This window comes from Schistocerca piceifrons, chromosome X, assembly GCF_021461385.2.
Source record: "Schistocerca piceifrons isolate TAMUIC-IGC-003096 chromosome X, iqSchPice1.1, whole genome shotgun sequence".
In the NCBI taxonomy this organism is placed as follows: Eukaryota; Metazoa; Arthropoda; class Insecta; order Orthoptera; family Acrididae; genus Schistocerca; species Schistocerca piceifrons.
In genome coordinates, this window is record NC_060149.1 from 834,305,586 (window position 1) to 834,316,862 (window position 11,277).

Sequence of the window (11,277 nt, forward strand, 5' to 3'; positions counted from 1 at the left end):
GGGCGAGTGCAAGGAAGTCTCTATAGACCTGCTGTATGGCGGCGTTCGGTCTGCAATCACTGATAGTGGCGACACGCGGGTCCGACGTATACTAACGGACCGCGGCCGATTTAAAGGCTACCGCCTAGCAAGTGTGGTGTCTGCCGGTGACACCACACCTTCCCTGCTGATGGTTCTGTTCGAATCTTCTTTGGTTTTGGTGATAAGGAATAGCGCCATTCCTTGCTCGCTCTCTTAGTTTCCGGTTGGTGGAAGTGAAACCAGGTTTCGTCCCCAGTAACGATTCTTGCAAGGAAGCCATCACCTTCTCGTTCAAAGCGCCGAAGAAGTTCTTCACAAGCATCAACACTTTGTTCTCTCATTTCAGGCGTCAGCTGCCGTGGCACCCTTCTTGCAGACACTTTGTGAAACTGGAGCACATCATGCACAATGCGGTGTGCTGACCCATGACTAATCTGTAAACATGCTGCAATGTCATTCAGTGTCACTCGGCGGTTTTCCTTCACTATGGCTTCAGCTGCTGCAATGTTCTGTGGAGTCACAACTCGTTGTGCCTGACCTGGACGAGGAGCATCTTCCACTGAAGTCACACCATTTGCGAACTTCCTACTCCATTCGTAGACTTGCTGCTGTGACAAACACGTATCACCGTACTGAACCTTCATTCGTCGATGAATTTCAATAGGTTTCACACCTTCACTACGCAAAAACCAAATAACAGAACGCTGTTCTTCGCTGGTGTAAGTAGCAAGTGGGGCGGCCATCTTTATACTGATATTGCGACGGTATGTGTGCATCTGCACTATGCTGCCACCTACAGGCCATTCTGCACGCTGTTTGTAGCACGCTTACCAACTTACAGGATAACGGCGCGAAATTTCGATTTGTTATTACAAATTTAAGGTTTTCATTTGACTCACCCTCGTAGAACAAGAAGCTCTTCTAGTATTTCAGGACTGTTCGTCTCCACTTATGTAACTGGAGAGGAACTGTCTTGAAACACAGTGATTCCATGGGGTAAAGATATTCACTTCGGTGGACTTGCGTGGGAATTATTCGCAGGTGGAACTACATCCAGAGTGCGGGCAATATACTGCATTCCTCAGTCGTGGCCATTGTTACCTGTTAAAAAGTGTTACCATTCAGACTGACTATGTCATCAGCCACGATTGTCAGTGGTCCGTACACAATAATTCCAGGACTAAGGAAGAAGGTGATATTGTACGTAGATGTCATCCTAATTGTGCAGAAATCCTGGTGTAAGCATAACGAGACTGTAGACAGATTACTGCAGACGTTCAGAGATCATGTAGTTCAGGCATAGAAAGATCAAATTCCATGACATGTGATCATATGAGGAGGTATTTGCCCCAATCTGGAGAAGCTCCTGTCTACACAAAATTTTCCCATACTGAAGACAATATGAAAGGTATGTGCCTTCCTTGGGTTTGTTTATTTTAATGAAAGGTTTGTTGGTATGACTGTGACTAAGCCATCACTCAACAAGAAGGAATAACATCTAAATTGAAACGTAGAGGTACAGTGAGAATTCGATGAGCTGAAGGAAGTTGTTAGTCACTGCTCGCATTCTAATACATCCCGATATGGGATGAGAATTCAGCCTAGTGTCAGATAATTCCTGTACTAATAATGGAACACATCTCTTTTAGGAGATGGAGCTAAATGGAGAAGGTATTCCTCAGACGATTGCACTCACAAGCCGAAGCTTATTTAACTCGGAAAGAAAGTATGTCATCACTGAACTCAAGACCCTCTTGATTGTGTGGGGGTTCATGATGTTCAGATTCTTCCTTTTTGGTAGGACACATGGGTGTGTGTGTTTGTCCTTACGATAATTAAGTTTAAGTAGTGTGTAAGCTTAGGGACTCATGACCTTAGCAGTTAAGTCCCTTAAGATTTCACACACATTTGAACATTTTTCTTGAAACATTTCTCCTTTGAGAACTTTGTTGGGATAAAGTTAATGGAGATATCACAGGAGAAGGCTAAGGATCCAATACTGAAAGACTTGGAAGTGAGTTGGGGAGAGATAAAGATCAAGCAGAGATCCATCAATACTACCTCCGCAGAAATGGTGCATGCTCTAGAAAAATAACCCAATGGATGACAATTAGAGGTTGTGCATACTAGAGGACTTTGTGAATACGTTAATCTGTTTCGTCCTAAGCTACGTACACTTCAGTGCAGAGAAATGCTTTGCTAAGATAAGGGAGTTACTACGTTTCAGTAATATGAAAAGAAGAATATAGAAAGCTTTGACAACTTGTAAATCCAGTCATCACGTGAAACCATCAGCTGTGATGCACAGAAATCCACTATTTCCCATCATACCTGTGAGACTTCGGGAATTTGCTACGACTGATCTCTTTAGCTCCTGTATGAAGATGATTCAAGGATTTCAGGTAGTAGTAAGAGTGCTACCGAAAACACAGTGTCGGAGGCATGTGTAAAGTTCTCTCTAAAAGAAGTGTGGAAGGTAGCCAAGGCCATTTTGTGATGAAGGAAGATTGCAGCAATCTACCTTTCTTGATTCCACCCTGTGTCACATGCATCAGAAAGGATAATGAAAAGAGCCTGGTAACATGTGCTGCCTGTACTGCCATACACAACATAGAAATTGGGACACATTCTTTGAAAAATTCCAAGATGTAATAAATGAATTACCACATGAGGTCTTGGGAATGGCGCCCACCCTACTTTGAAGGAAGGATTCAGTGGTCATCTGACAAAATCAGGGAGGTAATTAACTTTCCACCTGCATTGAGATATAGGCAGATCAAAATGATTCACATGATAGTTGGGCTAATACGAGCAGCACAACTGCAGAAGAACAATCAGAAAGTTGTGCTTCACTACATACATTTCACAGAAGCAGATAAAGTCTTGGTTAAGGAACATTGTTTATCTAGAAAACGAAAAACCTTATGCAATGAATTTTTAAATGTATATATTTCGCCATTTTGGGTCAACAGGGATATTCGCCTAAATGTGACTGAGGTAGAAATGCTTCGTGTCAATAGATGTTGTGACGTACATCATGTGTCCAATCTCAAGAAGTTTTGAGATTGAACTGATAAATGAAAATCTACGAGGTAAATATGTGTGATGTCTGACCTAAGTAACGCTTTGTATACTCTTAAATCAGTATGGTCAAGGATGTGAAATCCCAATTATATTGTCAATTTTATGTTGTTTATGATCAAATATGTAGTTTCTGTGAGTGTTTGTAAATCTGATTTTGGGGGAGTATCATGTACAATAGACCAAGAGAAAAGAAGAAATTTATGGCCTGAATTAATGTTTTTCTGTAGACAGCAACTTTGGATATATTTAGTAGCCTAGTTTATGAGTCTTTTTCTATTCTGATTAGTCATTTATGAGGTGGTGTGCATCAGTTATGCGTTTATTTTTACGCCCAGTAGAGCCAAAGGAGGTATGGTAGTTGGCAGCAAACAAGTAGCTCTTTGTCCATCCAGTAATGAAATATATGATACTTTCTTGATCTAGTAATTACGAGGGAACGATGACTTACTATGTCAGCGGGGCTTATGTCTAGGATGTTAAAATTCTTCCTTTTTTTTTTTAGTTGTCCTTTTTTTTGTTGCTGTGTTGCATGTAAGTTTCGTGGTGGTTCTGGTTTTTATAAATTTTGATGACCCTTTCTTGTCCTAAGTGGGGCCCCACCAACACAAATATTAAGATATTTCTCACAAACAAGCAGTTATTAAGAATATCATTGAGAGGTCTATCTAAGAAAGCAGTTTTTGTAATGTTAAGATAATAGTTTGCCTCTGGAATGTGTTATACTGTGAGAAAAATAGAAGACATGAGTGGAAGGAGAAGGAATTTGTATATAGGTTGGAGAACACATTTACGTTTCACGTGGACTTTTTATTTGTATTTATTTTTGGATATAAGCTGAGTAATCTGCTTTGTGTTATGAGACATTTCGCAATACGGTGGAGATTATTCACAACTGGCTGGAGCCCGGCAGAACGACACACCGCCACCCCTACTAGGTGACGAGGGAGGCCGCATTGCCATCTCCTGGCACCACGAGGCAGCACTACCTGCCATCACCTGTCCTTAGGTGGGCACTGCAGATGATGCCCCAGCCCGCCTGAGGGCAGTACCTGCCTCACTGTTCCTGTTGCCGTGGCTGCACCTCACAATGAGCACTTGTCCAACACACGTGCTGTGACGTCACAATCTGGTAGAGTGACCATCCACCGTCACTGCCTGCAGTCATAGGACAACTCTCAATGGAAGCAGCCTCTGAAGAACTGGTTGTGATGAGGCACCTTGTAACAGGAACATTCGCTGTCTTTGGGGTGAAGATCGCTTTGAACTCTAGAAACATATTTGGCGTTGGTGGTAGGCATTTGTGTACATGTTATGGGACTTAACATCTGTGGTCACCAGTCCTCTAGAACTTAGAACTACTTAAACCTAACTAACCTAAGGACATCACACACATCCACGCCCGAGGCAGGATTCGAACCTGCGACCGTAAGGTCACGCGGTTCCAGACTGAAGCGCCGAGAACCACACGGCCACACCGGCCGGCCCGTGAACAATGACTAAATGTCTTCCATTCTCAGTAACAGAAACATAAATTTTATCAACTAGAAACAAAGAGAACGTTTATTTAAATTAAGGAGATGAGTGACCATGGACTGATATCTATCACGAGTGAGTGGCCCCAAGTCAGATCATAAACGCTAGAACTGTGGAAGTCATGAATACAATAGTCTAGAGAGTGGCATTTGTGTGGAACTTCAGATGACATTTCTTCCCAGTGAAGATGGTGTTATCCACTGAGAATTACAAAAACATACTTATCAAATCATAACTAACTACATGAACACAATTAGTGTCAGGGATGAATGAAGGACGATGAGGGATTAGTCGATGAAAGGGCATCTGACTCACGTGTGTCAGGGAGTGATTTTGCATAGAACTTGTAAGACCATAAGAAAACTACTTCTCCAACACAATTTCTTTATCTCCATAACAGCGATTCCATTTCCGTCTCGAGAAGGGATATTAATCCTAACGGAACTTTTATCGCCCACCCCAATTTTGTGTAAAAAGTGTTGTGGTTTAAAAACAAGTTCAAAAATGCGGTATGCTTCAGCTTACTGCGTAAAATGTATTTTTATGAAGCTCTTTAGATAGATAAGCGTACAGTACTTCACGTTTTGTGTGATTTTCTCTTGTTTTTTATTTGCTTTTAACATCGTCCAAGTGAGGATAGTATTTCTACATGTGTACAGTTAACACTATGGTCTTGTGATCCACATTGACAATTTTATACAGAGGTTTTCATATATACTGATCTTTGTGAATTTGGTTAGTTCTGTAATAATAATGTGGTACAACTTAATGTGCCAGTAAATATGTTTTTACAATGACACATAATAACGCTATGTCGAGATACAGACATGTGGTTTGTTATCTAGCCTTTTGATCATAATTATTGAATTGTCATAACAAGAGCTTTATTTAGTTTACGCTACAGGGAAAATTTTCTAAAATTGATTATCGGTTTCGTTTTGTGTAGTTATGAAGTTAATAGTGTTTTGCTTTTGTGTGTTGAAATGTGATTGCGAATCATGTATGGCCCAAGTAAAAGCGATAACACAATTTTTTTTCTTTTAATGAAAATTACATAATTTTTGTAAATCATAGTGTATCATTTTGTCCTGAAGAGTTCATAATTCATGTTTACGTATGACTTGACAATCAGTAGTTGTATGAAATATTATTCTACATTATTCGCTGAATTCGAATTTCATGACATCAGCTATAATGGATATAGATGTATTACCCTGTTGTGAAATATAAAAATTTGTAACAGACAGAGACTCGAACCCGAGTTTTAATATTTCTACAAGGAAAGTGAACTTCCCACCGTGTTCATCAGAGTGTGAGAAGGTGAAGGTAAGTGAGATCGCACATGAAAGTGTGTAGCTATTATACTCGTATTTCCATTCGACACTTACTTCTCAAGACAAAACTGTTTTTTCGTGACTGAATTTTTCATTTAATGTTTGTGGTATACTCTGGAGTAATATCTGAATGAAGTAGGATACAAAGCAATTTTGTCAATATTTTATTGCGTACAGTAAAATAAATAAACATAATTTCGTGAAGGATGCACAGTAGTGTGGTAACAAATATATATATATATATATATATATATATATATATATATATATATATATATATATATGGTGATACATAGCTTTATCAAAAATTCAGGACGTAAACCACATGCAAGATAGAACACCAGTTAATCTCACTTACAGACGTTAAAGGAGAGAGTTCGACAAGCTGTTACCGACTTTCATTCATATCGAAAGATCTTGAAGTACGAGTATTGGGGAAGGACGCCTTATTTCGGTATTCATCTCACCGGTCCCACAGCCTTACGTCACCAGAACTATCAAATTGGCCAAATAAACGTATGATATACTCTTAGTTTATAATTTCATAAACCATTAGCACAATTGTACCTAGTCTTCATCATACCATTTTCCGAAAATTTGAGCATAGCTTGTCGGATCATGGTTAGTCAGTGTTTAAGTTCACGAAAAAAGTTTGAGATCAAATGAAGCACAAAAATTTCGTAATTTACAATAGCCTTAAAGCATGTCACTGCAGATATTGCACGGATTTTCCTTCCCGGTTAGAACAGTGTCGAAGAAGATAATTTCTCTTAAGTACGTTTAATACCTTACAGGAAATACATTTACCAACAATTGAAAAATGACTAGTGTCCTATTTTTTAGAGCTGAAGTATGAAATCACTTAAGATAAGGCCAAAAGAGTGGAAATGTGGGGAGTATTGCGAACTTACATGCAGACAAAGGTATTTTAATAACCGAAATGAGATAGTTTAATAAGATACGAAAGTTATTTGAGGTATTATTGATCAATGGTAATTTAGATGTTTGTGCAGGTTTCTAATACATTATTACTCCTTTTGCGAAGCGGACATAAGGCAATAAACGCACGATAAAGTTGTTACGAAAAGGCTCAAAGACTGAGTTCCTTTAAAACAGAAAAGTGGCCGTGTAAACTGAACTTTTTTCAACTTTTAATATCTAGCCCAGTTCGGAGCATTTCGATAAAAAATGATGTACACCTTTAACAGTATATTGACGAAATTTGTTTTCTCATAATTTGGAACGTCGTAGGGGAATATCCGCAAGGTTAATGGCTGCGTAAGCAGTGCTGTTATTCGAGACGAAGGTTACTTTTTATGTAAAGTCGTACTCATTTTATAAGGAAATGTAGAGGAAAGTGTAGGAGTGTGTTCTGTCCTGCAGTTGGACTACTTCCAGCAAGTCAGAAGCCACGGCGATCGAAGGGCAGGTGCGCTAGACGTGCGCGATGGCGGCCTTGTGGACGAGCGGACCGCGCTGCACGACGGCGTTGAAGCCGTTGACGGGGTCCGCCGAGTAGAGCACGGTGCGCACGTTGCCGTCGGGTTCGACCAGGCTGTAGCTGCCCTGCACCACGTCGCCGTTGCGGCTCTCCTGCTGCGACTTGGAGTCGCCGGTCAGCGTGTCCTGGATGTTGTAGGCGAAGCTGTACTGCGGCAGGGGGTCGAACTGGGTGTCCACGACGGCCGCCTTGGCCACGAGTGGAGCTGCGGGCACGAGCCCTCCAGCCGCCGCCGCCACGCACGCCGCCAGAGCCAGCACTACCTGCACCTGCAACACGTCAACAAAGGGTGGAGTGGTTGGACTGGTTGCGAGGCCTCCCTACCACCACAGCACATTTTAGTGAACGCATATTTTCGGAGAATAAAGCAACGCGGAAACCAACGGTCTCGAAAATAGCGAGGAATTCCCGAAATTACAAGCCATGTTCAACACAGCTGCTTGACTGAGGGCTTGCCCACTTCTCTGAGTAGTCATTCCAGTCAGGAAAAATCACTCAGTCACACGCTGGCCGTATCGGCAAACTACAGTAACGCAAGACAGAAAGAAAAAGACTCTCCAGTAGCCGGCCGGGGTGGCCGAGCGGTTCTAGGCGCTACAGTCTGGAACCGCGCGACCGCTACGGTCGCAGGTTCGAATCCTGCCTCGGGCATGGGTGTGTGTGATGTCCTTAGGTTAGTTAGGTTTAAGTAGTTCTAAGTTCTAGGGGACTGATGACCTCAGAAGTTAAATCCCATAGTGCTCAGAGCCATTTGAACCAACTCTCCAGTAAGGAAAATAGCCACAGATAGGCTACCTTGCCATAAGAAATAACATTCCCCTTATTTACACACTCACTCGACGTGGCCTCATGATCTAGTGCCGACATACTAATAATGATGAGTGTATACTTCGATTTTATCTGTTAACGATGTGAGAATTTGCCGCCATTATAATTCTTAGCTCACTTGTATGTCACATGTGCGTACCAAATTTTTTGACGAATGCTCTTCAAACACAGAACTTCTCTGATTGGCATTTTCTTGGAAGATACGCTAAAGCGATGTTGTAAGTCTGAATTTAAACAGATTGCTATTTTATTATATTAAAAAAGTTTATTGATGTTTTTATTAGAAACCTAAGCATCTGTGTTGAAGATAGTAAATTATATTTTGAGAAGACTGTGACTCTCCCCATACAGAAGTGAACCAAGATAGAAGAAACTGGTGCACAAGCTCGCCAAAATAATGAAATAAATCTGTTCCAATTAACTGTTCATGAATGCTGAGTGCAGTGCACCCTGGGAACACTATTATTAGTATTCTTAGCTTCTCAACACGAGTGAAATCTAATTAACCCGAAAACTACATAATTTAGTCCGTTTATTCCTATCTTGTCCCTCTATATTAGACTAGAACTGCGCTGTGGATAAAGACTGCTTTGACAGACTTAAACTAATAACAGAGAGAGACCGGCCGGGGTGGCCGAGCGGTTCTAGGCGCTACAGTCTGGAACCGCGCGACTGCTCCGGTAGCAGGTTCGAATCCTGCCTCGGGCATGGGTGTGTGTGATGTCCTTAGGTTAGTTAGGTTTAAGTAGTTCTAAGTTCTAGGGGACTGATGACCTCAGAAGTTAAGTCCCATAATGCTCAGAGCCATTTGAACCATTTTGCCAATGCACTGCCCTTTAGTACCTAGTATCTGTATATACTTGCATATCTTTATCTCATGACTTTTGTCAGCTCAGTGTATTCAAAAATGGCTCTGAGAACTATGGGACTTAACATCTGAGGTCATCAGTCCCCTAGAACTTAGAACTACTTAAACCTAACTAACCTAAGGACATAATACACATCCATGCCCGAGGCAGGATTCGAACCTGCGACCGTAGCAGTCAAGCGATTCCGGACTGAAGCGCCTAGAACCGCTCGACCACAGCGGCCGGCTCGGTGTATTCATTTTGCTCAGAGAATTTTGATTTGTCTATGTTACATTTTACGCCTGCTTCATGCAGCTTTGAGAAGATGGTAAGTGGTAAGTTACTATAGGACCAAACTACTGAAGTCATCGGGCCCTAGCCTTATACACTTCTTAATCTAACTTAAACAGACACCCATGCCCGAGGGAGGACTCGAACCTCCGATGGGGGGAACCCGCCCAAGCCGTGGCAAGGCGTCCCCAGACCGCACGGCTACCCCACGCGGATTGAGAAGATGTTCCGCATACTGTGTATGTCTACTACAGTTCATATGCTACGGTTACTCGGTAATAGTTAGTGCTCTGTCTATGAACTGACCGTCCGCAGCTCGCGGTCTCGCGGTCGCGTTCTCGCTTCCTGAGCACGGGGTCACGGGTCCGATTCCCGGCGGGTCAGGGATTTTGACCTGCCTCGAGATAACTAAGTGTTTGAGCTGTCCTCATCATTTCATCATAAGTCATCGCAGTGGCGAGATTTGACTGAGCAACGTCTGGGAATTTGTCCAGGCGCTGACTCCCCCCTAACCGCGCAATTGAGCTCCCCACAAACCAAAGATGATCATCATAGCTGACCAGACGTTAAGTCCCATACTTTTTGAATTGATGAATACACTTTGACGTCTATCTATAGCACTAATGATGTAATGCTGCATAATTAAGCTACCACGTGAATTCTGTTTATTAAATATGATCTTTTATGACGCAATATATTAATGCCAACGAAAAATAGATTCAGTAATAAATTTGCTATGCGCTCACTTCGCCACGAGTCAGTCGCTTCATACGCAAATCAGACAATGAGAAATATGGTTCCTTTCGTGTTTTTGTTTTTGTTTAGCGTAGGATATTAAGTTCCCAATTCGGCTAATTTTTGATCAAAGTAAAGGTTGTCACAGCATTTTTCTAGTGATGTACTGAACTGATTCGACTTCACTATATGAAAACATTGTGAATCTTGAGGACAATATTTAGTTAACTGTAACTGAATCGCCTAAATGCACTGTTAACACGACATAAGGATCCGATCACACGGTAAGATGTTGAAGAACGTCTCCGAAAACTCTGAAGAAAGGAGCCTCAGGTTTGAGGGCCATTCTCGACACTCTAGAATCCACTGGGCCGCGTATCCACTGGCGGAAGGCGTCGAGGAAGAGGCCGGAGTGGCGACTCACCTTGATCGACATGACGAGAGGCCTGAGGGTCGCTGGCGGAGCTGAGGTGAGAGGGCTGAGCGCGTCTGGTGGTGAGCCGCCGGCCGGCGGCTCTTATAGCGGCCGCGCGCGCTGGACATCGCGATTCCTGGCGAGTCGCCAGCCCGGGCGTGGCCACGCCACTTTACGGACGTACACCAGCTGTCCAGCGGGTTACGCAAAGCTGCGAAGCGCGCCGGAAGTCACGCGCCGCCCGCCACTTTCCACGATCGGCCGTGCGGCCCATACACAAGCGCTGCCTCGCCGGCACATCCGCGAGCTTAATAGCCGCCGCTGGCGAGAATGGACACGTACGAATGAAATGTCACAGCCGTGTACGGTGTTCGCCTGTTGTTGCTGCTCGGAGCACAGTAACTGAGGATTCGAACCCCAGCCGAGATCAGTTCTGAAGACGCTGCCTACTCTGCAAGCCACTCCGCGGTGCGTGGTGGAGGGCTCTCTGTACTGTTGTCAGTCATTCCCTTTCCTGATCCATTCGCAAATGGAGAGAGGGAAAATCGACTGTCTATATGCTTCCGTATGAATCCTGATTTCGTTTACCTTGTCTTTGCGGTACTTACGGGAGATGTATTTTTGCGGCGGTTAGATAATTCTGAAGTCTGCCACATATGTCGGTTCTCCAAACTTCCTCAACGGCGT

General features: G+C 42.9%; 1 protein-coding gene across 1 annotated transcript; it reads right to left on the bottom strand.

Moving 5' to 3' along the window:
- Positions 1-6,263: 6,263 nt before the first annotated feature.
- LOC124723013 (larval cuticle protein A3A-like) lies at positions 6,264-10,651 on the bottom strand. Its single transcript, XM_047248188.1, has 2 exons — positions 10,600-10,651; positions 6,264-7,742 (listed from the first exon to the last, which is right to left on the bottom strand). Exons 1-2 carry the CDS (start codon positions 10,609-10,611, stop codon positions 7,407-7,409), a joined length of 348 nt encoding a protein of 115 aa, XP_047104144.1. The 5' UTR covers positions 10,612-10,651; the 3' UTR covers positions 6,264-7,406.
- Positions 10,652-11,277: the final 626 nt, after the last annotated feature.